General features: G+C 37.5%; 4 protein-coding genes and 1 pseudogene across 5 annotated transcripts; 4 read left to right on the forward strand and 1 right to left on the reverse strand.

Annotated features, from left to right (window-relative positions):
* The first annotated feature begins 4,595 nt into the window (after positions 1–4,595).
* On the forward strand, positions 4,596–5,168 carry LOC111805525. Its single transcript, XM_023690634.1, has one exon. It carries the CDS (start codon positions 4,596–4,598, stop codon positions 5,166–5,168), a length of 573 nt encoding a protein of 190 aa, XP_023546402.1.
* An 814-nt stretch (positions 5,169–5,982) lies between these two features.
* Positions 5,983–6,632, forward strand: LOC111805526 (annotated as a pseudogene).
* Positions 6,633–9,764: 3,132 nt separating this feature from the next.
* On the reverse strand, positions 9,765–13,382 carry LOC111805183 (cytochrome P450 704B1). The gene is made up of 5 exons (XM_023690114.1): positions 12,837–13,382; positions 11,965–12,255; positions 11,487–11,873; positions 11,205–11,405; positions 9,765–10,253 (listed from the first exon to the last, which is right to left on the reverse strand). Exons 1-5 carry the CDS (start codon positions 13,356–13,358, stop codon positions 10,074–10,076), a joined length of 1,581 nt encoding a protein of 526 aa, XP_023545882.1. The 5' UTR covers positions 13,359–13,382; the 3' UTR covers positions 9,765–10,073.
* A 722-nt stretch (positions 13,383–14,104) lies between these two features.
* LOC111805184 (origin of replication complex subunit 6) lies at positions 14,105–16,609 on the forward strand. Its single transcript, XM_023690115.1, has 10 exons — positions 14,105–14,370; positions 14,468–14,514; positions 14,617–14,721; positions 14,801–14,881; positions 15,106–15,217; positions 15,308–15,370; positions 15,445–15,532; positions 15,622–15,692; positions 15,945–16,041; positions 16,127–16,609. The coding sequence occupies exons 1-10, from the start codon at positions 14,251–14,253 to the stop codon at positions 16,186–16,188; spliced, it is 846 nt and encodes a 281-aa protein (XP_023545883.1). The 5' UTR covers positions 14,105–14,250; the 3' UTR covers positions 16,189–16,609.
* A 2,439-nt stretch (positions 16,610–19,048) lies between these two features.
* Positions 19,049–23,197, forward strand: LOC111805185 (probable methyltransferase PMT2). 2 transcript variants are annotated; one of them, XM_023690116.1, is made up of 7 exons: positions 19,049–19,253; positions 19,836–20,490; positions 20,607–20,817; positions 20,947–21,241; positions 21,354–21,743; positions 22,095–22,172; positions 22,531–23,197. In XM_023690116.1, the coding sequence occupies exons 2-7, from the start codon at positions 19,843–19,845 to the stop codon at positions 22,760–22,762; spliced, it is 1,854 nt and encodes a 617-aa protein (XP_023545884.1). In that variant the 5' UTR covers positions 19,049–19,253; positions 19,836–19,842; the 3' UTR covers positions 22,763–23,197. The 2 variants fall into 2 exon arrangements, with proteins under 2 accessions (XP_023545884.1, XP_023545886.1); XM_023690118.1 differs by lacking the exon at positions 19,049–19,253 and adding an exon at positions 19,293–19,425.
* Positions 23,198–26,748: the final 3,551 nt, after the last annotated feature.

Below are 26,748 nucleotides of genomic sequence, written 5' to 3' on the forward strand. Positions count from 1 at the left end.
GCACAACCAAAGCTCGCCAATTAGTACCCGTTAGAATATCATAGATCTTAAGTGGGTGACATCACATTCCTATATACTAAGTAGATCCTCACCAGTCGAGGTGATTCCACGATTAAAGGTACACCCCAACCGTCCTTGCATAGACCTATTTGACCAATGTCATCATAAAGGGCCTTTGATGTGCCTCAAGGACCAAATAAAGCTAAAATATAGGCTAAGGCTCACTAACCGGTTATATGTATCCTCTAGGGCACATAGCATCTAGTCCGTAAATAAATCAGTGCACACATAGGTATTCTAATCTTCTAACATGCTTTTAGGAGCATAAACAACATTTATTCGTAAAGCATACATATCCACACGACATACATACATATCGAGAAAGTACGGTTAATCATTCATGCCACAATCCAAAGAGTTTACCATATTTTTATAACATTTTTGTGTCAATCAACTTTGATTTGAATAGCTCAAAAAATAGGTCATGAAAATTTTGTATTAGAGCCCTATGTTATAAAATATATAGACTTTTCTAGATAGAGAGTTGTACGTTCTCTATGGCACAGCTCGAGATACTCTCTAGCGACTAGGTAAGTATGTCAAGAAAAGTATAGAATGTTAGGACCGCACAACAACACACAATCGATCTAGATGAACATAAAGAACAGAGGAGAGAGAAAAATCAAGGCGGAATATTGATGAGAGATTTATATTAATGACTTCAAGTATATAATAGTAAAGAATAAAGAGAATACAAAAAGTAATCTTCAAAGCACTGCTTAATGGGTATATATATGGTTCAGTTTACTATCTATAGATTTACAACATATAGTCATCTATTATATATAATTATCTATCGTATATAATTTTACCAGATATAGCCTTTTATAGTAGTTATTTACCATGTATGACCAAATTTTTATAATATCATTTATCATATATAGTTTTACTATGTATAACCATTGACTAAACTATAATAAGCACTAGCCTCCATAACCTAACAATTCTCGCACTTGTAGACTGGTCTAGTTAACCAATAATTTTATTATCAAACGACCATCAATGTCTTGACTACGCTAGATCAATTAAGGCTTTGCACAATCTCAATTTTTCAATATCAACACATTTTGTTAACATGTTTGCAGGATTCTTTGCACCCTCTATCTTTTTCAAATACATATCATCTTCTTCCACTAACCTGCAAGTGAAATGATATTATCTTCCGATGTGCTTTATCTTTGAATGATCTTCTTCACCAACTATATGACACTCTGACTATTTGTATAAAAAATCTTCTCACGCTTCTTATTGCCTAATTCTTCTAGATAGCCTGTCGTTCATATCATCTTCTTTCCAACTTCAGCTACTACCACATACTCGGCCTCAGTTAATGAAAGAGCAACACAATTTTTAAGTTTAGACATCCAACTCATCTCATCATCTATGACTTACTCCCACTTTGTTGTATGCTCCAACGGTACGACATAATCAAAGAACTCTGGTTCTCCTTCATCAGTCAACAACAGATAATGTAATGAAGGTGAGACCTATTTGGTACTTTGATAGTTCTAGATGATATTTTCAACATCTGAACTCAGGTGACACTTGCTCCACCTTTAGTTCCTCAAAAATAGTCTCAAAGTTTCTTGAGTATTTGCTGTAACATCATTGAGAGGATTTTTACGCAACTCAACCTCAACTCCTTGCTGCTTCATTGTCTCGGAACCTTTCTTCTCTTTGTCCTTGTACTTGAAATTTTCATCAACATTCACATCACAATTTCTCATGATTTTTTTTGTTCTTGTCATCCCAAAATCTGTACCCGAATATGTCAGAACCATAGTCTTTGATGTAGCACTTTACCGCCTCAATGTCAAGCTTGTCTCCCTTCTCTGGATCAACATAAACATACGCAGTGCAGCCAAAAGTTCTCAAGTGAGAGTACTTGAGTTTTTTTTCTGTCCATACCTCTTATGGAAACTTAAATTCTTAGGGTACTGACGACCCTCTATTGATCAAGTAGGTTTTTGTATTTACAGCATCGACCCAAAATATCTTTGGCAATCTAGAATGAATCCTCATACTCCTTGCCCGCTCATTCAATGTTTTGTTCATTCTTTCAGTAACATCATTTTGTCCTGTCTTACCAGGAATTATCCTCATTAATCTAATTCCCTCAACTNAAAAAAAAAAAAAAAAAAAAAAAAAAAAAAAAAAAAAAAAAAAAAAAAAAAAAAAAAAAAAAAATCATTTGAGTTCTGACTTGTCATACTCTCCTCCATTATTAGACTTCAAGCATTTGATTTTCAAGTCGATCTGATTTTCAATTTTAGCTTTCCACTTCTGGAAGGTGGCAAACAGATCTAACTTGCATTTCAGAAAATAAATCCATACCCTGCTGCTGAAATCCTTGATGAAGGTAATGTAGAACTTTGATCCACCAAGTAATGGAAATGGAGATGATATCCAAATGTCTGTATGAACCATATTCAACCGCACTTTCTTCAATTCTCTGGTAGCCTTTGTGAAGCTAACTTATTTCTGTTTGCCCATAATGCAACTCTCACAAGAACCCATATCAACAAATTTAAGGCATTCTAAAAATCCTTTCACAGCCAACATCTCCATTCCTTTAACGCTCATATGTCGAGTTTATTATGTCATAGACTTGAATTTGAAACACTTTCAGCAATAACAACCATGTCTATAAACCCTGCAGTGGTGTATAAAGTTCCAAATTTTATGTCACGTGCTACCCTTATAGCACCCTTCACAATCTTTCATGAACTCTTCCCAAACTCTGCTGCATAACCTGTGCTATCCAAGTGACAATAGACATCAGGTTCTTCTTGAGACCAAGAATATATCTGATATTCTTTAATGTCCACTAATTTCCTGCAATAGTTTTTATGCAAACATCCCCATTTCCTTCAATTTCAAAGGCTTTGTTGTTCCAAAGATACGTCTTCTCGAAATTTCCATATTTAAAATTCTGAAACAATTTCTTATTTTGAGACAAATGAAAAGATGCACCTGAATCCAAAATCCAGTATTCAATCAGACTCTCCATGCTAAGGATTAGAGCATTCTCAATGTCTTCTACTGAATTTATAGAATCATTATCATCCTCCAATTTGTGATTCTGCTTCCGCTTTGGTCTTGTACAATATTTCAAAAGTGACTTCTTTTCTCCACAATTCCAACACGTTACGTTTGGTCTTTTTTGGAAAATTTTATAGTTCTTTGATTTTGGTCGATCTTTGTTAGGACCCTTCAATTAATTTCTTCCCTTTTGGTTAACTCTGAAAGCACTACCAGATGAATCCACAATTTATTGTTTGCGAATACTTTCGCTGAGAACTACATCTCGAATTTCATCGAACTTTAGTTTCTCAGATCTCCGAGAACTGTTGATCGCAACAACAACAATATCTCAAGATTCGGGTAAAGATGACATCAAAATCGATGCTTTAATTTCATCTTTAAAATTAATTTCCACTGAACTTAATTGACTTACAATCATATTGCATTCATTTATATGATCTGCAACAGATCTACCTTTAAACATTTGTAGATTGACAATACCCGCATCAAATACACCTTTTTCATAGGCGACGGTTTTTCGTACATATTCGACAACGCATTCAACAGATTCGACGTTGTCGTCTTCTTGATGATGTTGAACCCCACGTTTCTAAACATTGTCAACCGGATTACCCTTAAGGTCTACCAATTTTAAGATCGACCAACTTTGTGCTTCCACTGTTTCGTGGTCATGGTATCTGCCTTCATCTTCGATAGGGGTTCTTGAAGATCTTTTTGGTACTGATAATCTTGAAGCTGCATCTTCCAGAAACTAAAATCAGATCCATCAAACTTCTCAATATCAATCTTTGAGCTTTCCATGTGGTGACTCTCGCTTAGTTGGTAGGACCGCACAACAACACACACTCAATATAGATGAACATAAATAATAGAAGAGAGAAAATACGAGGAATATTGGCTAAAGGACTTCAAGTATGTATAGGAAAAGAGAATAAAGAGAATACAAAAAGTACATGTTCAAAGCAGTGCCTAACGTATAATATATGGTTCAATTTACTATATATAGCTTAACAAGATATATAATTATTGAATAAGTTATAAATAAGCAAGCTCCATAACCTAACATAAAATGCCTTCAATTTTTGTAAGTTATGGTTGCATGATTAGAGTTATTTATTTAAGATTTCAAGATAATATGACATTTCTAATGTCTTGGATTAAGTGGTAATCTTAAATGTTCCCTTGTGATAGATCATGTCATGTAAGAGACGGTTAGAATTAGATTTGAGTGAGTTATTTGGATTAGATTTGATTTAGTTATTTGAATTAGATTTGATTTAGTCATACCAGATTTAGTAATATCGGAATTGATTCTGTAACGCTATATAATAGCCAATTTCATTCTTCAATAGTATGAGAGATTTCTCCTAAATCTTCTTATCTTTCCCGTTTTCTTTTTCTGTTCCTAACATTTAGTATCAGAGTCATGCCCTAAACTAGTTAAAACTAGAAGCAGCAGTCTTCTACTGTGTCATAATAAAAGTATGTCGATGGAGATTCCATTTGTGCAGCCTGCAATTCCGAAATTTGATGGGTACTATGATCATTGGGCGATGCTCATGGAAAACCTTTTGCGTTTGGAGGAGTACTGGGATTTGGTCGAGAATGGGATTTCTGCAGGAACAGAAGACATCGTTTTCACAGATGACCAGAAGAAGCACATTGAAGATCAGAAGTTGAAAGATTTGAAAGCAAAGAATTATCTATTTCAAGCATTAGATCGTTCGATCTTGGAGACAATCCTCAACAAGGATACAGCAAAGAACATATGGGATTCTATGAAGCAGAAATATCAAGGTTCGACACGGGTAAAGCGTGCACATTTGCAAGCTCTTCGGAAGGAGTTTGAAATGCTTCACATGAAGGCAGGAGAATCTGTAAATGAGTATTTTGCTCAGACCCTTAGCATAGCCAACAAGATGAAAATAAAGGGTGAGAACAAAGGAGATGTTGAAGTAGTTGAAAAGATTCTGAGATCTATGACTCCCAAGTTTGATTATATTGTGTGTTCCATTGAAGAGTCTAAAGATACAACCATGTTAACAAAGGAGATGTTGAAGTAGTTGAAAAGATTCTGAGATCTATGACTCCCAAGTTTGATTATATTGTGTGTTCCATTGAGGAGTCTAAAGATACAACCATCTTAACCATTGATGAGTTGCAAAGTAGTCTGCTTGTGCATGAACAACGCATGAGTTTTCATGTTGAAGAAAAACACGCTTTGAAGATCACTCATGGTGAACAATCTGGAGGAAGGAGNCAAAGCAATACCAGACGAGGCAGACAAACCTTCAACAAGGCCACAGTGGAGTGCTATAATTGTCACAAGCTAGGACATTTTCAATGGGAATGTCAAAGCAAGAAGGAGGCAAACTATGCAGAGACTCAAGAAGAAATGTTGCTGATGGCTTACGTGAATATGAATAAGGCCAATAGAGAAGATATGTGGTTCCTTGACTCGGGATGTAGCAATCATACGTGTGGGAAGAAGGAATATTTTTCAGATTTTGATGGAAGTTTCAGAGATTCAGTGAAGCTGAGCAACAACTCAAGCATGACTGTAATGGAAAAGGGTAATGCACGGCTGCAAGTGAATGAAATCATACTGATAATCACAAGAGTGTTTTATGTGCCAGAGCAGAAGAATAATTTGCTGAGGATTAGGAAATTGCAAGCAAAGGGGCTTAGCATTTTGTTTCAAAATGGAACATGCAAGGTGTTTCATCCTGAGAGAGGCTTAATCATGGAAACAAAGATGTCTTTGAGTCGAATGTTCGTACTGCATGCTATATCTCAACCTGTAGTNCTTTGAATCGAATGTTCGTATTGCATGCTATATCTCAGCCTGTAGCAGCCGTTCAAACTCAATTGAAACTTATGGGGAGAAGTGGTTCAAGGTCTCTGTCATACACTCACCGCTCCAATTCCTATCGCCATAGTCGGAGAAGCAGAAGGGACCGAAGTCCTTCCCCCTATCATTCCACTACCCATTCCAGGAGAAGCAGCCGTTCAAGTTCCCTCAGTCGCCAACGCAGGAGTAGGTCTTCCTCGTTATCTCCTTTCCCCAAATCGTCCAGTTCCAGTCCTAGTCGTGCATCCATGATCGGAATCATTCCATAGAGAAGCTTAAGAAAGAGGAAGAAGAGAAGAAAAGGCGTGAAGCAGAGTTGAGGAAGTTAGAAGAAGATGCAGCTAGGAGGATGGAAGAACTAATTCAGAAGAATGTTGAAGAAAGGCTAAACTCTGAAGAGACTAAATTAGAAATACATACGCGAATAGAGGAAGGTCGCAAGAAGTTGTTTGATGATGTTGATGTGCAGCTTGAGAAAGAGAAAGAAGTCGTTATTACTGCTACAAGACAAAAAGAAGAACAAGCACGAAAAGAGAGAGAAGAGCTAGATAAAATGCTGGAAGAGAATAGGAGAAGAGTAGAAAAAGCTCAGCGACGATTAGTTCTGGAGCTGCAGCGGAAGGAAGAAGAACAATATTGTGAGCTCGAGTTTATTCAGAGACAAAAGAGGAGGTAGCTCGGAGAACTAAGCTAGATGATAAGAGTTTGAGTTATGTTTTGCTGGGAGTTAGTGAAGAGTCGAAAGCTTGCAGACTCTATGATATAGAAGCGGCAGATGAAAATAATGATATAGAAGCGGCAGATGGAAATACTGCAGAGGAAATATTCCCTCTGGCTCTTTGGCTAAAGCAAGCTCTCCTAGCTCGAATAAGGCGAGGAATAAGATGTTAGAAAACACTCATACAACTAAGAGAGGCAATAAACCAACATTCTCATTATTCAACTTGTTACACAATACATATATAGACATAATAGCCACACTAACCGCTAGTAACTACCCTTAACCGCTAGTAACTACCCTTAACTGCTAGTAACTACCCTTAACCGCTAATAACTACCCTTAACCGCTAATTACTTCCCTCAACTGACATACATTGAAATACAAACAGTAAATAAGATGAATTACAGTTAATACAAGATTAAATAAACTAACAAATCATCCCCTTAATCTTGTATTTTGATCTTCACATTCTTATATTCTTCAAACCAATTCTTTTAGTAAACGTCCTAACCATATTCCTTGACAAGCAGCTGACGTCGCCACAATATACTCCGCTTCCCAGGATGAAAGCTGACGCCATTATCTCCGCCTTCCTTCTTTTCTGTCTTCCTTTCAATGGGAAACTGCTTTTCATCGACAGTTTTAATTACCTGTTCTACTTGTCCGGCCAATGGCTTTTCCTCAACAGGTTTAATTACCTGTGCCACCTCAATTGCACTGCCGGAAACAATGGCCTCCTTCTCCTTCTCTGCTTTCGTTTCTCCGGCGACCTGTTTTTCAATAGCACAGTCATTGTTTTCGTCCTCCTTCTCCTTCTTCTCGCCGTCACAGTCCTTCTCTTTTATCTCCTTTACTTTCGCTACCTCCGTTGCCACATTCTGGACCTCCGTCACAACGCCATCGCTCTTCTCCTCGGATTCAAACTTCACACCGCCAACGATTTTCTCGCCATCGCTCTTCTTCTCTTCTCGCTTCTCTGTTTTTTTTTCTCCGATTCAATCTTCACAGAGCCATCGATTTTCTCCTCATCGATCATCTTCTCTATTTTTTTCACAGACGCAGACTTCACACCTCCACGTCCTTTTATCTCTACAAGTGATCCATCTCCGAACTTCACCGTGCCGGTCACTGACTCGTTCAATTCCGAGAACCAACTTCGACAACCAGTCATGTGATTGCTGGCTCCCGTATCTAGGAACCAAATGTTGTTTACCTTCTCAATTTCTTCCTGGACAACCTTCTCTTCATAAAGAGCCATCTCCGTCAACTCTGGTGAACCGAGAGTTCAGACTTCACAAACTTGTGCTGTAAGTAAGGTTGGCTCATCCTCATCACTTTGCGTCTCAGCCAAGTGCGCCTGATCTTCCCATTTCTTTGATCTACAGTCGGATGCATAATGGTCCTCCCTTTTCTTCGATCTAAAGTCGGATGCATAATGGCCAATCTTTTGGCAATTATAACACTTCACCTTCCGACATTCTGAGGCATAGTGGCCTAAGTCTTGACAATTGTAGCATCTTACCTTGCTCTTGTCAGCCTTCTTCTCTTGATGAAACGAGTCGTTTCCACGACCATGACCTCTCCCTCTCCAGCGACCACTGCGACCTCGCCCTCGGCTATGGCCTCCATTGTCGCTACGTTCTTTTGCTTTCCATTCTCCTCGAGTCAATAAGACATGCTCAGCATTCTCTTTGTTGCCACTGATCCGTTCCTCATATGCTTTAAGACGACCGATGACTTCCTCCATGGTCATCACCTTTAAATCGGCAAATTGCTCTATTGCCGATGCGATATGAAGAAACTTAGGAGGTACTGAGCGGAGGAATTTTTTCACCAAGTATGCCTCTTCAAACTTGTCTCCAAAAGTACGTATTTTATTAACGACTTCTGTCAACCTTGCTGCATAATCATCAATAGTCTCGGACTCCTTCATATTCATAATTTCAAACTCAATCTTCAGGGTTTGGATCTTTGCCTCCTTTACACGTTCAGCACCGAGATGAATAGTTTTTAGTGTCTGCCATGCTTCCTTTGCTGTCTCTTTCTCTGCTAACAAAAACAACATCTCCTCAGGGATTGCTTGATAGATAGCTGCTAAGGCCATTTGATCCTTCCTTTCATCAAAACTATCCAGAGGCTCAATTGATTCAATTGCGTCCCACACCCCTTGAGCACGCAAAAAGACCTTCATCTTCATAGCCCATGCTGAATAGTTGGTTTTCGATAACGTCGGGTATTGGAGTGTTACCAGACCTTCCTTTGTTGCAAACTTCGACGACTCTCCTCTCTCTCCAGTGTTGTTATTATTTCTCGGCATGATCTTTGGCATGTAACCTGGCTCTGATACCAAATGTTAGAAAACACTCATACAACTAAGAGAGGCAATAAACCAACATTCTCATTATTCAACTTGTTACACAATACATATATAGACATAATAGCCACACTAACCGCTAGTAACTACCCTTAACCGCTAGTAACTACCCTTAACCGCTAATAACTACCCTTAACCGCTAATAACTACCCTTAACCGCTAATTACTTCCCTCAACTGACATACATTGAAATACAAACAGTAAATAAGATGAATTACAGTTAATACAAGATTAAATAAACTAACATAAGAGACCAAAACAAGCTCTCCTAGCTCAAATAAGGCGAGGAATAAGAGACCACCAGTCTGGATGAGAGACTATGCAATAGGAGAAGATTTTTGTGAAGATGGTGATAAAGCAGTCTGGATGAGAGGCTATACAATAGGAGAAGTTTTTTTTTTTTGTAAAGAAGATGATGAAGCTCAGCCATGTTTACCACTACTAAACTGGTAAACTTTGTAAACTTTAAAGAAGCATGGAAGAGTGAGAAAGAGTGAGAAATGGAAGCAAACCATGGATATGGAGCAATACACAGAAATGGCACATGGGAATTGATGAAGTTACCCCATGGAAGTCTTTATGAGGTCGTAGATATAAATTGATTACTATCCATTTTCAGTTTAAGGGAGGAATTGTTAGGATTAGATTTGATTTAATTATTTGAATTAGATTTGATTTAGTCATATCAAATTTAGTAATATCCAAATTGATTCTATAACGCTATATATATAATAGCCAATTTCATTCTTCAATAGTAGGAGAGATTTCTCCGAATTCTTCTGATATTTCCAATTTTTCTTTTTCCGTTCCTAACAGAGACAATGTCCAACTATTAGGGAAGTAAGAACATGAGGTAGAAGACAAGCTTTCAAAAACTCATCTAAGGTGCACTCTTGGGGTCGAGATGCCCTATACACAAAAAACTTAACAAGATCCAACAAGCAATCAAGTGGTGCCCCAAGTTCAACAAAGAGTAATTTTATTACATGCTTTTGGTTGATAGTTGATTAAAGAGAGCAATTTTAAGAGCGTCGAGCTACGGTAACTTTCAATCCATTGGCCATGGACAGAATAGTCATCATTCTGTAGCTCACTTCATGCCCACTCACCAAACTAAATTTGTAGAATCTGCACAAAATGGCAAGCGCCATTTTCATCTGTAGATATGCCGAGTCTTTCCCCATGCAGATCCTTGGTCCTGCCTGCATTAAATAATATATTGTTACGAATCACAGCTCTCCACCATGGTATGATATTGTCCACTTTGAGCGTAAGCTCGGACTTCTCCAAAAGGTCTCATACCAATGGAGATGTATTCCTTACTTATAAACTCGTGATCAACCCCATAATTAGCCAATATGAGACTTCTCTCTCAACAATTCTCCCCTCGAACAAATTACACCATGGAGCCTGCCCTGAGGCCTATGGAGCCCTCGAACAACCTCCTCTTAATTGAGGCTCGACTCCTTTGGAGCCCTCGAACAAAGTAAACCCTTTGTTCGACACTTGAATCACTTTTGACTACACCTTCGAGGCTCAAAACTTCCTTGTTTGACATTTGAGGATTCTATTGACATGGCTAAGTTAAAGGCATGACTCTGATACCATGTAAGGAATCACATACCTCCACAAATGGTATGATATTGCCCACTTTGAGCATAAACTCTCGTAGCTTTGCTTTGGGCTTCCCTAAAAGACCTCATACCAATGGACATATATTCCTTACTCATAAACTTAGGATTAATCCCTTGATTAGCCAATATGGACTCCTCTCTCAAAAATTCTCCCCTCAAATGAAGTACGTCATAGAGCCTCCCCTCAGACCTATGGAGCCCTTAAACCGTCTATCCTTAATTGAGGCTCGACTTCTTTGGAGCCCACGAACAAAGTACACCCTTTGTTCCACACTTAGTCACTTTTGACTATACCTTCGAGACTCACAACTTCTTTGTTCGACATTCGAGAACTCTATTGACATAGCTAAGTTAAGGGCATGACTCTGATACCAAGTAAGGAATCACACACCTCCACAAATGGTATGATATTATCAACGGAGATGTATTCCTTACTAATAAACTCATGATAAACCCCTTAATTAGTCGATACGAGACTCCTCTCTCGACATATGTATAACAGAATAAAAGAATAATGACCTGAAACGCTGTGAATTTGAACGGGGATTCGTTATGAAAAACGCCTTGTTTGAGCCATCTTTCAGGGTTAAAAGAAGTTGCATCAGAACCCCAATTGTATTCCATTCTTCCCATTGAGTAAGGAACATATGTCACCATCCCTCCAGCTCTTACCTTCGTCCCATCAGGCAATACATCATCCTCCAAAACCCCCTTCGGATCCTAAATACTTATAACATAAAATATTTCATTGTTCATAAACCAAAGCTTTAATGGTTTATATAAGTACTAATATTTTTATACCTGAGGGACTGCAGGGTATAGGCGTAGCGTCTCAGTGATCATAGCATGCAAATAATGCAATCTATTAAGAGAATCATAATTAAGAAGCTCTGCAAATTGCGTTACTCTTCTCTCAAAGGATTGGATATCAGATGGATGATGGTGAAGCAATGAAATTCCCTCTTCTTTGGCTCTTTCTTCTTCAAAGCTCTTGAGCTCTGAGTAAACTCTGTCAGCTACATGGCTATGAGTCATTACCATATAAATAGCCCATGAAAGAGTTGCAGCTGTTGTGTCACGTCCAGCAATCACGAAGTTTAGAACGACATCTCTTAAGCTTTTGTTCGTGAAATTGTTATTTGGGTCTTCCCCTAACTCGATAAATCTCGACAATATGTCATGTTTTATCTGTCGTGTCGTGTCGTGTCATGTCATAACATAGGATAGCATAAGTAAGTGAGTGAATGAAGTTAGTGTAAAAGGGTAATGATAAAATGACCTTATTGGGTGTGGTTGGAGCTTGTTGGATCTCATTTTTCCTTGTGGCAATGACAGAGTAGGTGAAGTGGTCGATGACTTTGATGGACTTCTGAAGAAGAGCTTCGGACCCCAAATTCAGAAATCTTTTAATCTTCCAGAAAGGATCGATGAAGCGAAGGGTGACAATCATGTTGGCTGTGTCAAAGGCCTTGGCGAACCCATTTTCTGGCAAATTTGGAGCCAATGATCCAATTTCAACCCCGAATCCCACCTTGCATATGGAGTCCAAAGTCATTCTCATCAGCAATTCCTGCACCAATAATTTCAACCATGGTTGAGGATGATGCTCATACTATACCATTGTGGAGAGTCGTTATTTCTAACATGGTATCAAAGTTATGCCCTTAACTTAGCTATGTCAATAGAATCCTCAAATGTCAAACAAATAAGTTGGGACCCTAGAAAGTGTAGTCAAAAGTTACTCAAGTGTCGAATAAAGGGTGTACTTTGTTCAAGAGCTCTAGAGAAACGAGTCGAGCCTCCTCGATTAAGGGGAGGCTGTTCGAGGGCTACATAGGCCTCAGGGGAGGCTCTATGGTGTACCTTCAAAAAGTGTAGTCAAAAGAACTTAAGTGTCGAACAAATGGTGTATTTTGTTTTAGAGCTCTAGAGAAAAGAGTCAAGTCTCGATTAAGAGGAGGCTATTCAAGGGCTACATAGACCTCAAGGGAGACTCTATGGTGTACTTTGGTCGAGGGGAGGATTGTTGGGAGAGAGTCCCACGTTAGCTGACTTACGAAATGGTCATGAGTTTATAAGTAAATAATCTTTATACTCAAAGTGGATAATATCATACAATTGTAAAAGGTCATGATTCCTAACAGAACTCACCTGCATGTCAACCTGCTGGTTATGCAAAGACGCCTGTGTCAAAATACCCGAGAGCTTGAGGCTATACTCTCTAAAAACCAAGGCACTAAAATCCCTCAAATTCTTAGAAGCAAACTCGAAGCTAGCAGTCTTCCTTTGTTTCCTCCAAAGCTCTCCATCCACATTGAAGATCCCATCTCCAAGAAGCACTTCCATGTAGGAATGGTAGGCGTCGCCCTTAGGGTAGTTGGGGAAGTTGGTCTTGAGAATGTGCTGAACATTGGCAGGGTCAGCAATGTAAGTATAAGTAGTGAAAGGCATAGGAACCACAACAGTTTTGGAGAGATTAAGGTAACCAAGAAGCCAATCATGCATTCTATGGTAGTTCAGGAGCTGCTCCAATGCGGCTCCTAGAAGTGGCCATGTCTTGGGACCTGTGTTCTTCCTTTGGTTCCATCTATGGATAATCATCCATGTCCAAACCAAGCAGGTTGCCACCCCCAACACTCCACTTTTTGAACTGTACCATTCTTGATCAACCATTTCACCACTCAAACACTAACAAAACACACTGTTTTGTTTCATGGGGGGAGCTGTTTATATATAATAATAGTAATTTGCATTTGGATACAGCAATCTTTATATGTTTTACAGCATAATTAACATCCCTTTTGTGTGCTCAACCTAACCCTTCTTTACCCAATTCATTCACCTAACCTTCCCCATTTTAGTTATTACCATCTTTATGTTTTTTTCACTACTTGGGTTTAGAATTTGAAAAACGCTCCTACACTATTAACTGTTTTAGGAACTTGTCCATAAATACTGTAATGAAAGGAAGATAGAGTTTGCCGCTGGGTATTTGACCAAATAGGATCATCGAGTTCCTATAGAACCTATCACTCAAATATCTATACTTCGAGATAGGGCTAACCAGAGCGAAAAGGGTTTTTCATGAGATCGAAAGTTCAAACTATTAACCCCACACGAGATTTGTGAATAAGTGATTGTATAATGATGAATAAGGAATGATTTGTTAACCAGGATATATTAAACTCATAATTCATTAGATATTTTTTATTAATGTCTATTTGATTTTAAATTTTGAAAATTCAACTATATGGTCATTTGTAAAGCAACTTTAAAAAATAAAAATAAAATAAAAAAATAATTTTTAAAAATTTATGTTTTTAAAAAATAGGTTAAAATTTAAAATATTTAATTTAAGAAAAAATATATAAATATGAGGACGAAAATTTTGGGTTGGCGCCAAAATTGTTCCCGGCAATCGTCCTCAGCGACTGCGCGCGAAAACCCTGAAAATGTCTTTCTTCCCGCCTTCCCCCCTTCGTTTATCTACAACCTTCTTCCTCCATTACTGTCCAATCCTTCTGCTCTTCCAAGAATCCTTTCCTTTTCTTCAATTTCTTCCCTCATGGATCTCTCCAAGATTGCCAGGAAGCTCGATCTTTCCGACTCCGAAACCCTCACCCGGAAAGCTGGGGAATTTCGTCGCCTCTCCGATCTCCAGTTCAATTCTTCCGCTATTGGCGTTGTAAGCTTTCATCTGCATCTCTTTCAATTCTTCTGTGATCGGAAATTGTTCGATTTTGTATTTAATCTATATCTCGTTCTTGGTTTTTTGTTTTTAGGGTGAGGTTTGCAAGGCCATAATCTGTTTGGAAATCGCCGCTACGAGGTATGGTTTTGATTGGTGATTGAACTTTGTTTCATTCTGGTTTCTAAATTGTAATTCCACTGGTATTTGGATTTTGATTGGAATGGATGCATTATATCGCAGATTAGGGATTTTATTTGATAGATCCAATGCTATCAAGTTAAGTGGGATGTCGGAAAAGGCGTATACCAGATCTTTCAATTTGTTTCAGAATGGTCTTGGTTTCAAGTGCGTCTTTCGAACTCTACCTTTCTGTTTCTGTGATTCTTTAATGTATTTAGTTTATCGAATTCCTTTGGTGCTGCAGAAGTAAGCTCGATATCAGAGAATTGGCAGTGCAGTTTGGGTGTGTTAGGCTGGTTGCTTCAGTTCAAAAGGGCTTATCTCTGTAAGATCTCTATAATTGAAACTTTTCATTTTAGTTTCTTCACATTTCTTCTCAAATCTCATTTTTATTGAATTAGGAAATACGCGTATAGCAGTACTCTTGTTCATTGAAATGTTGATCAATGAAAAGTGAATTTCTCTTGCCTTCTATCAGTTATTCTAATCTGTAATTTTAACTGTCTTTTTAAAATTCATCAGCTCATATCACGATATTCCTTGTTTTAGATACAAGGATCGGTTTGTTGCGTCACTGCCAGCTTCGCGACGCGCTAATGCCGACTTCTCCCGATCAGTATTTACGGCTGCAGCTTTTTACTTGTGTGCAAAAAAACACAAGGTACCCCATGAATTACATTTTTTCTGTTTTGCAACACGGATATATGCGTGTCCTGTAACTCTTACTGGAAATGCTTCTTTCATATAACAGCTGAAGGTTGACAAAGTTAAGCTCATTGAACTCAGTGGAACATCTGAATCTGAATTTTCATGTGTAAGAACATTATTCCTTTCCGTTGAGTTGTGTATGAAATTGAGACAATTATTGACCAATTCTTGGCATTGCAGGTTGCTACTTCCATGAAGGACTTGTGCTTTGACGTCTTTGGAATTTCTAGTGAAAAGAAAGATCCCAGGGATGCCAAAGGGAACAGAGGTATGTGTCTCTCATGCTTTATTTTCTCCATTTTCTCTCACTTTGTTAGCTTAGCTTATGCCTTTTGCACCCTCACAATTGGATTGCAGACATGTTAGATGCATTGCCAGAGAAAAGGAAACGTGAGGATGGCGGTTACTCTTCTGATGATAATGAAGAGGTACCAAGTAGCTGCATGTCAAGTACTTGAATTTCATGAAAGAAGTCTACTAATTGTCCGTGTTCAAAGATGTCACGCTTTGCATTTTTGCCAAAATTGAGTCTAGAAGAGTTGTTTTTCAATATCATGTTTCAAGCCTTTACTGTTGTTTCTAAATGTGTCTCGTCTCTGTTTCTTTTCATGTTCCATTCCATTACATGCTTAATGGCCTTAAATTTTGTATTGACTATTAATGGGGTGTGCTATTTCTAGTTTTCAAGAACAAAACGACGCAAACCAATGGATGAACATGCTTATAATCAGTGGAAATCCTCTGTCATTGCTTCCAATAACCTGACCAAGACAAGAGGTCTTTTGACAATACTCATCCTCCATTGTTTAAATTTCTGGTTTTAGTCACATAACATCTAACTATTATTGTGCTCTTCTTCCAGTTCTTAGCAAGCGAACCAGGCAAACTTCCCTCATGGAAATTAAAGAAAAGATGTCAAAGTAGGAGATGAACAAGTCTTTGAGGTGCCACAGTATTTGAATGAAGATTGTCACAAAGGGAGGCTGAAGTGGATGGTTGAACCACTCTATTTCCTTGCATCAAATTGGGTTGCATAAGTTGAGCATTTGGGGTTGCATCGGGGAGGATACCATCACTACCTTGGCCACATTTTTCTTACAAACCGTTGTGCCACAGAAAGGCCAGAAATTTTGCCTGGACACATTAGTGTCCCAATGTATTTATGAATGTAATGTACAGACACGAGTCTCAAAGTTTTACGAATCCTCAGTTCTAACTCCACTGGTGGATTATCCATTTGAGCTTGAGAATGAAGATCTTGTAGGGAACTGTTTATTGATGTATGTAAACATTCCTCCACGTCTCATGCTTCTGAATAAATACTGTATGAATTTTTGTTATTCAACTTTAGAAATGAAAGGATACAATTATAGATAAAAGTTTTTTCTCGCTTATTCTTATTTTTATCTCTTAAAACGTTCTCAAGTCAAGAACAAGAACATGACATGAAAGAGTGTGAAACGAGTAAGAGCCTATAAGTAGATTACTTATTAAGTTTTTGTACCTTGAACCAGGTACACACATCAATAACATAAATTTAATATTATTGTCCATTTATAAAAAGTTAGGTGGAGAAGCATGACCTACAACTATGGCGCTAAAGCTCGCAAATCAATTGATTACACACTTTAAGAATGGATGATCAACAAATTGAATTCAACATAAATGAATTACACACTTAATGAATGATAACAAATTGAATTCAACATAAATGTATGAATGTATGGAGTACTCGAATGATATGGAAGAATATTAAGGAAGAAGAATTAGAGAAAGAACGGTAAGAGCAAGCATAAGAGAGTAGAGTGAGAATTGTAGAGAAAGAACATTACCAAATGAGACTTTCTAATAAGGATCACGGTGTTCCAAATGTTCCAACTAGACCTAAGATACGATCTAAGGCCAAGAAAATTCAACAAGTAATAATTCTTCATCTACAAAATTAGATAAGCTTGGTTCAACCATTATTTCATGTGTCACAAGCTGATTCAATCGAGGAATGATCATTTGGAGGTTCAGAAGTGAATATTTACACGGTTGAAGTAGCTGATAAAGTTGATATAAATTACATGTAATTGATAAGTTGTTAAAAAATTTTATTTTATTATTTTTAATTTCATAATGAAAAAAAGGTAGGTAGTTATTTGTCAAATTAACTTCTCTAGTGGAAATTAGACAAGGAGTGGAGTAAATTATGATCACTAATTTATTGAGTGGACTAGAAGAATTGAAAGTTTTTTTTTTGGGAAGAAATTATAAATACCCACAAATTATTATGTAAAAGGCAAATTTTGATGAATGAAAATTTAGCTCTCAAATGTAAACTTTTATCTTATAAATTTAAACATCATATATTTGTCATTTCTAAGTTTCAAAGTTTCAAACTCGTGGTAGACTGCAACGAGCTCTTCAATCAAGCCTTTATTAAATTTGATTGTGGAGTGAAATTAAGAATAAGGTTTCAAATCTTGTTTCTAGAATTTTACCTCAAATTCTAGTATTATCTCTTTGTTGATAAAATTTTGTATAAAAAAGTTTTAATTTCTTTGATTCAAGAATTTTTGCTTAAAAAAAAAAAAAAAAAAAAATTAGATCGTTGTGTTGTGGATTAGAGTTGGCTTATCAATTTTGTATAAGTAACTTAAAAAGCATTATTATCCAAACCAAGAAGGCACAAGGAGGTAGTACAACCTCATGGAACGAAGAAGAGTCTCACCGCAAAGAAAGTAGGTGAGATTCTTATAGAAAAGAGTCGAAGAGTTGACAAACTAAAAAAGTGGTTTTCAACCGTTCCTGACAGATTGAAAGAAACTTCTCAAGACAAAAATCAGCTAAAAGCGCATTGAGAGACTTGAAGTCAACCTTATCCTAAATCACTAAGTTTGTTAAGCGTCGGTTAACAGAGATGTCAATCACTTGAGTGGGGAAGAATGTTACGATTATGCTTGTCCAATTCGCATTACTTGTAGCCGCATGTCGAATGTTCCAATCATGCTTGTATACGACATGTTGTCTATGACCACATGCCCATTCTAAACTCATTTTACTTACTTTCATGTATATTTAGGTCTTTACTATTCCTATCATGTTAATCACGGGTGTACAATTACCAAGGCTAAAATGCCAAAAAAATGTACTATAGGGGTACGTGACTAGTCATCAATTCTTCCTACTCGAGTAATGTGCTATCAAAGTTGTAGTTGTTGCATATTCGATTTTAGCCTATAACATTACTTTCTTACAAATTATTTTAACGGCATATTCGATAGGAGTTGTTTGTTGTTGGTGGTAGAACACGTGAGGAGGATGCGCACGTGATAAGGTTTGTGCCTCTAAATATCTCACCCACCGACTCACCCTCCATACTCCCCCACGTCTTCGCATTCCCACTTTTGTTGACTTTTTTTTTATCTTTTATTCCTTAAACTCATCGTGGCCGTCCATGTATCAATTATTCAATCTACTCTGTGTCCCTAATCATGTCGTTCAAATCAAAGCGCGTGCGGGCCCCACTCCCTCCAACTCAGATGTGGAACTGGAACTGGCACCAAATACGACGTCGTTTCAATTATGTTCTATTTATTTATTTATTTATTACATAATTCGTTAAATTAAATAATCAGGGAGTTATTCATCAAATTTTAAATTTTTTTTTAAAAAATATTTTTGAAATAAAGTATAATGAGATATAATATATTGATTTTTTTATATTTTAATGTAAGAAAATGTTTAGAAAAGAAATTAGAGGTTAAATAAAGAAGTATTTAAAATAATTTACATGTTTTAGATTCCAGTGAGAGAGGAGACAGAGATCTTATAGTCTTGGTTGGAGCTGGGTGGGGTTTCTCTCACTCATTGTTTCTTCTCTTCCGTTTCCTTTCAGATCCCCACCTCCACCTTCCCACCAGATCTAAACTCCATTCCGTTTCGTGTTTCTTCTTCTTCTTCTTCTTCTGCTGCCGATTGCTTCGCCTCTCTTCCTGCCATCGGTGAGGGATCTGATTCGGAACACTTGCGCGCTTTTCTTTGTTTTCAATTTCAGAATTCGCCTCATTGTTTCTTGTTTCTACTCTATGCTTGATTTACTTTACCTCGTTTTTTTGTGTTGATCGGAGTGTTCAATTCCTGATTCTTCCATTTTATTCTTTTTCTCTGCTGTCGGTGAGTGGGTTGCGGGCTGTCTTTCTGCCCCTCGGATTTCTGAAATTTAGTTACCTTTGTAGTTTGATTCTATTGCACGTTTAATTATACTATACTTGTGTCCAATTTACGTTTTCGTTTCTTAGGGCTCAAGCTTCTGTTAAAATAGTCGGGATGCGAGATTTACTAGGTGAACTATTGGTATTTGTTTTTTCAAGACTCTTGTCGCGGATCTGAGTGGATCCGGTTTTTATTTATTTTTTATTTTTTATTTTAGATATGATACTTCTAGGCATTGATTACTTTGGGATTGCTATTACAATCCAGAGCTGTTAGAATTAAAGTGGAACTTGCGTATGAATTATCTACTTTGATAGCGCTGCTTTGTACTTTACTTCCAATTTACTTACTATTGTGTGGAAACCATACAGGGGCATTATGGCACCCAAACCAAGCTCAGGTGATGGTAGGACAAGGAGTTGGGTCCAAATTTTTATAGTTGTAGGATTGTGTCTTTTCTTCTACATACTAGGGGCATGGCAGCGGAGTGGGTTTGGGAAGGGAGATAGTATAGCTATGGAGATTACTAAGACTGGATCTGACTGCAATATCGTTTCGAATTTGAATTTTGAGACGCATCATGGAGGTGAGGTCGAGACTATTAATGAGTCGGAATCAAAATCTAAAATATTTGAGCCATGTAAATCTCGATATACGGATTATACTCCTTGTCAAGATCAAAGGCGTGCAATGACCTTCCCCAGGAATAACATGATTTATCGTGAGAGACATTGCCCTGCTGAGGAAGAAAAGTTGCATTGTTTGATACCAGCCCCCAAAGGATATGTAACACCCTTCCCTTGGCCAAAAAGTCGAGACTATGTTCCATTTGCGAATGCACCGTATAAGAGTTTGACCGTCGAGAAAGCTATACAGAACTGGATTCAGTATGAAGGCAATGTATTTAGGTTCCCTGGTGGAGGAACTCAGTTTCCTCAAGGGGCTGATAAGTACATCGATCAACTTGCTGCTGTGATTCCTATTAAAAATGGGACAGTTAGGACAGCTCTTGATACTGGTTGCGGGGTATGCTATTCTCATTATACTTCTTACTTATTTCTTTCTTACCTTCCTTATATGCACTTTAAATTCTCTTGGGTACATGCATTTGTTTATTGAATTTCTGTTCGTGGTTTCCTTAGGTTGCCAGTTGGGGTGCGTATCTTCTAAGTAGAAATGTGCTAGCCATGTCATTTGCACCACGAGACTCTCACGAAGCACAGGTTCAATTTGCTCTTGAAAGAGGAGTGCCTGCAGTTATTGGTGTTCTGGGTACCATTAAGCTGCCTTATCCATCTAGAGCCTTTGACATGGCTCATTGTTCTCGCTGCTTAATCCCGTGGGGTGGAAATGGTGAGAATTAGGATTGACGCACTTACAAAATGTACCTTACAAAAAGCATTGTTGAGTTCTTTACAACAAAAATATGAATAAAAGCAAGCAGTGTTAAGTTTAGAGTTCACATCTATTCTTTTTCTGCAGATGGAACATACCTAATGGAAGTTGATCGAGTTCTGAGGCCAGGTGGTTATTGGGTGCTTTCGGGTCCTCCAATCAACTGGAAGACTAATTATAAGTCATGGCAGCGCCCTAGAGATGAACTTGAGGAGGAGCAGAGAAAGATTGAGGATATTGCCAAGCTTCTTTGCTGGGAAAAGAAGTTTGAGAAGGGTGAAATTGCTATTTGGCAGAAGAGAGTAAATACTGATTCATGCCCTGACAGACAGGATGATTCTCGTGATATCTTTTGCAAATCTCCAGTATCAGACGATGTCTGGTATGATCGTAGTTGGTGTCTTATCAATACCTTCGTCTATTTATACAAGAACTCTTTTATTAAAACTAATCGTTGCATGGACTCAGACTGATGTATACGTTAATGAACTTAGGTATGAAAAAATGGAGACCTGTATCACTCCATATCCTACTGTTGAGAGCTCTGATGAGGTTGCCGGTGGTGAACTGAAGACATTTCCTTCAAGGCTTTATGCTGTACCTCCTAGAATTTCTAGTGGTTCTATTCCTGGAATTTCTGTTGAGGCCTATCATGAGGACAATAACAAATGGAAGAGGCATGTGAAGGCTTACAAGAAGATCAATAAACTTATTGATACTGGAAGATATCGTAACATTATGGATATGAATGCTGGTTTGGGAAGCTTTGCCGCAGCCCTTGAATCTTCTAAACTATGGGTAATGAACGTGGTACCCACAATAGCCGAGAAAAATACTCTTGGTGCCATCTATGAACGAGGATTAATTGGCATTTACCATGACTGGTATCTCTCTTCCCCTTTATTCATCTTATATGATGTTAGCAATTCATATGAATTTATTCTTCAATTGTTTTTAACTTTAAGGAAATATCCTTTACTCTTTTAATTAAACTTTAAGGTAACTTATGATTTCACCCCAAAATGCATTTCCTAATGATCAAGAACACAGTTTAAGCATTTTAGAACATCCATTTTGAGTCTTCTGATATTGAACGTATTTATTTTCAAGTTCTGTTGCTTCTGTTCATTACAATAACTAGTTTCTGAGTTATTTAATACATTTTCCCTATTATATTCTACTGCCGTTTAGCATTTTAAGACATGCTCTGTTTTCTTTTCTATTTTATGGTTCAGGTGTGAAGCTTTCTCCACTTATCCTAGGACGTATGATCTCATTCATGCCCATGCCATTTTCCGTTTGTACAAGGACAAGTAAGTACTTGAATTTGAATAAACATCAAATTTGAAGTTTCTTCTCCTGCAATTTATATTTTCACGCGTTGGATGTGTTAGGAATCACGACTCTCCACAATGATATGATATTGTCCACTTTGAGCATAAACTCTCATGGCTGTGCTTTGAGCTTCTCCAAAAGGCCTCATACTAATAAAGATGCATTCCTTACTTATAAACTCATGATCATTCCTTATAATTATCCGATGTCGGACTCCCTCCCAACAATGATGAGATTATAATTTATCAATTGCATTGGTTTAACATACCCAACGACATAACATTTATTCTTATTGTGTAACTGATATGGTTGTAATGTAATTATTATTATACACAGATGCAAGATGGAGGACATTCTTCTGGAAATGGACAGGATTTTGAGACCGGAAGGAGCAGTGATATTCCGGGACGAAGTGGACGTACTTGTTAAGGTAAAGAAGATGATAGGAGGAATGAGATGGGATGCAAAAATGGTGGATCATGAGGATGGTCCTCTGGTGGCTGAGAAGATACTGGTTGCTGTGAAGCAGTATTGGGTCGTAGGTGGAAACAACTCCACATCACACTGAAATTTCTTTCCAGGGCTGCTTACAAAATTCCGTCGCTCAACATACAACGCCCTCCTCCCCCGTAATATACTCTTTTTTTCTACACACCACGGAGGGAAAGTGGGAGAACGCAGAGCCCAGCTAAGCTAGCTAGCTTCGTTTAGCTGCAGGTGCGCTTTGTTTCAAAATTTCCCCTGTTTTTTGAGCCTGTCTGTTGTGACCAAGACAATTACTGCCTTAGCTCCCATTTTTATGTGCTAATTGTGTTGTCTAATTTATTATATCCACGCACCCCTTTCAAAGAAAGAAACTTCCATGTCGGGTCGAAAAAACATCATAGTTGGGTTGGGTTGGGTTGGGTTGGATTGAGTTCGGTTGTTTTCTCTTATCTGCCTTCTCTGTAATTCTATTATGTTACTAACTTATATAATGCCTATATCTTTGGTAATTTATTTTCCTTCCATGTTTAGTTTATTTATTTTTATTTCTACCTCCGACCTCAAATGAATGAGAAGAAAAGAGCACGATAATTCATTTAGAGAAGGTCTCATCTCAATAATGTATAATCTAATGTATAAAATCATGCAGAGCTTTTTCTATTAAGAAAAGATTGAAATTGAAGCGAATAATGTGTAGAAATGCTTTTTCTATGATATAGATATTAACGTGACAACTAAAAAGTATTTTTAAACAAAATACGTTTATCCCCTGGTCCGTTTAACAATCAATCACCTCTAATATCCTTGCTCGAAAAAATAAATATGGAAAAAGTTGAATAATATAAATACCTAATTAGTGATTTCATTGTTGGAGATGAAAAAAGAAATCAAATGCAAATAGGAATCATGTTGTTCATTCCTCGGTGGGATTTAAAACCATGATCTGAGACTACAGCTCTTTGTTATGCTCGGGACATACATCAATTTTGAATACAGTTTAATGTACATTACTTTCATCCACATAAAATCCACCCGACACCCGACTCACACTACTTTCATGCATCCTGAGTCTAATTGGGTATGCACCATTTTCATATGTAAGCGGTCTCAATTTTATACTAATTCTACACTAAAATGTTTTAATACAAATAGGGATACCAAAAGAGTCATACAAAGAAGAGAACACAAACGTATCATTTTTTTTCTTCATGTCTATATGAATTACGCATGTGGATGGAAGGCATAAGTTTTAATACGGGATGAATCATCACGCTCATTCCTTTCATATATATATATTCTCATCATTTCCATGCTAAACATATAACATTTCAACGATATGATCATTTACGTTGATAATTTCCTGTAGAAGCTTAATTTCATGAGTTCAAAATTTTCAACTACATATCTTTGTAGGTAGCTAATAACCTTAAAACTCATATATCTTCCTAGATAGGTTTAAAGAATTCTTGAATCGACTCAAAACCGGAGGAAAAGATACTAAATCAAGTCAAATTGGACCTACACCAATCATCCTAATGGTATTGAACCGACCTGAACTCCATTGCATTGTTCCAAATTTGCTTGAATTGACTAGGAATAGTTTTATCAATGAGAAAGACGGCTCAACCAAGTTTAATTAAAGAGCACCGATCTACCATCAATATTCAGTTTCATTGACCATTCCTATCTCACGCTCAACCTTATTTATAAGTAAAACTTGACCAAAGCTTCTAAATGGCTACTTACACTCGTAATCAATATTTTTGAAGCTTATTCTAGTCTTAAAATCAAAGGATTTAATAGTTTCAACCTTACTCCACATTTGAGATTTGATAATAAATTCATAATTACTCCATTATCTCCCATAAATATCTTAAAACAAACTCAAAATCATCATCCAAATTCATTTGGCACATTTTAGTCCAAACTTAAGGTTAGAACCATCAAAATTGGGTAACAAAATCAGACCCAATTCAGATTAAAAGTAAACTATGTCTTCTTCCTTGAGACACTATATATGATGTACTATATCTAATATATTAATATATTTTAATAGCGGGCCTTCCGTTGGGCCCGCTATGCCAAAAGCGAGAGAAACCCCATCCTTGTCTTTCCTTTTTTCGCCCCCATGTCGCCACACGGGAATTAATTCAAACTGCATTTGTTGATGTATTAATAGTAATTGAAACTTGAAATTATATTTGGGAAGGAGTATCGATATACTACTAATAGACTAATGGTATACTTTAAACACATTTTGAAGGAGTATTGATATACTATTATAACATAAATGTTATAGTTTAGATGAATTTGAATGTGTATTGAAAACCCCTCATGCATATTTGAATGAGTCAACTATGATATACTTGAAATGAATTTTGAATCAATATTGATTGTTAGACTTGAAATTGTACGTACAAGAACTATATATTTGAAGTAATATGTAGTTACATGAAATTGAAGATATAGTTCTTGTTAGATTGAATGGCACGATGACCTATATGGGTCACGACCTCATGTATTTATAGATGCGTATAATGAAGATTACATTCCAAATCTATGATTTGGTAACAAACCATAAAATCATAGATTTGGTAACAAACCCTTCAAATCATAACAACTAGTAAATCTTAGACTATTTTAGTATATACAGTTATGATCTATTTTAGGTTTAACACCCCCTCAATCTGGACGATGTACTACTAAGTTCAGATTGCGCCTAAAATAGCTAAAAGAAGGAGCTGGCAGTGGCTTTGTCATGATATCGGCGAGCTGATCCTTGGAAGATATGAGTCGAACATCAAGCTGACGAGTCGATACTCGTTCACGAACGAAGTGATAATCAACCTCAACATGCTTCGTCCGTCGATGAAAGATTGGATTGGCGGATAGGTAGGTGGCACCAATGTTGTCACACCATAGGCTAGGCGCTCGCGCTTGCGAGATCCCGAGCTCACGCAAGAGGACTTGGATCCAAATTAATTCGGCAGTGGCATCAGCAACCGCCTTATATTCGGCTTCCGTACTAGAACGAGAAACTGTCGATTGTTTCCTCGAACTCCAAGAGATAAGATTGCCACCAAAGAAGATCACATAGCCTCCAGTGCTTCGACGATCATCAGGATTCCCAGCCCAATCAGCATCTGAAAAGGCACTCAACAAATCAGTGCTGGACTTTGTAAGACACAAACCCATATCAATAGTGTCATGTAGATAACGGAGAATTCGTTTGACTGCCGCCCAATGTATAGAAGTCGGAGAGGACATGAACTGACACACTCTGTTGACACAGAAGGATATATCAGGACGTGTCAGAGACAAATATTGGAGAGCACCAACGACACTTCGATAGCGAGTAGTATCCTCAGGTGAGAGCTTTTCACCACCATTCAATAACAACTTCTCACTGGGAAGCATAGGTGTGGGCACACCTTTGGAGGTGAGCATATTGGTTCTGGCTAATAAATCTCGAATGTATTTATGTTGTGTCAGAATAAGTCCACTAGAAGTATGGCGGACCTCAATCCCAAGAAAATAACTCAAAATACCAAGATCCTTGACGGCAAAATCATCCTGAAGCTGTGTAAGAAGTTTCTCAGTAGCCGTAGAAGATGAGCTGATGATAATAATATCATCAACGTAGATGAGGATATACATCTGAATGCCCGTTTTGTTAAAAATAAAAAGAGAGACATCAGCCTTTGAAGGTGTAAAATCCAGCTGTAATAGTTTGGAGCTAAGGCGAGAAAACCAGGCACGCGGAGCTTGTTTAAGGCCATAAAGCGACTTATCCAGCTTGCAGAGATAACCAGGGTGTTGAGAATCCACAAATCCAGGGGGCTGCTTCATATAAACATCTTCATTAAGAAGGCCATGAAGAAAAGCATTTTGAATATCAATCTGCCGAATAGCCCAACCACGAGAAATAGCAAGAGATAATAAGAGCCGAATGGTAGTGGGCTTAACAACTGGACTAAAGGTATCATCATAATCAACACCATACTGCTGTTTAAAACTTTTAGCAACCAGGCGTGCTTTGTAGCGATCAATAGAGCCATCTGGCTTTTG

Source organism: Cucurbita pepo, chromosome LG11, assembly GCF_002806865.2.
Source record: "Cucurbita pepo subsp. pepo cultivar mu-cu-16 chromosome LG11, ASM280686v2, whole genome shotgun sequence".
Classification (NCBI taxonomy): Eukaryota; Viridiplantae; Streptophyta; class Magnoliopsida; order Cucurbitales; family Cucurbitaceae; genus Cucurbita; species Cucurbita pepo.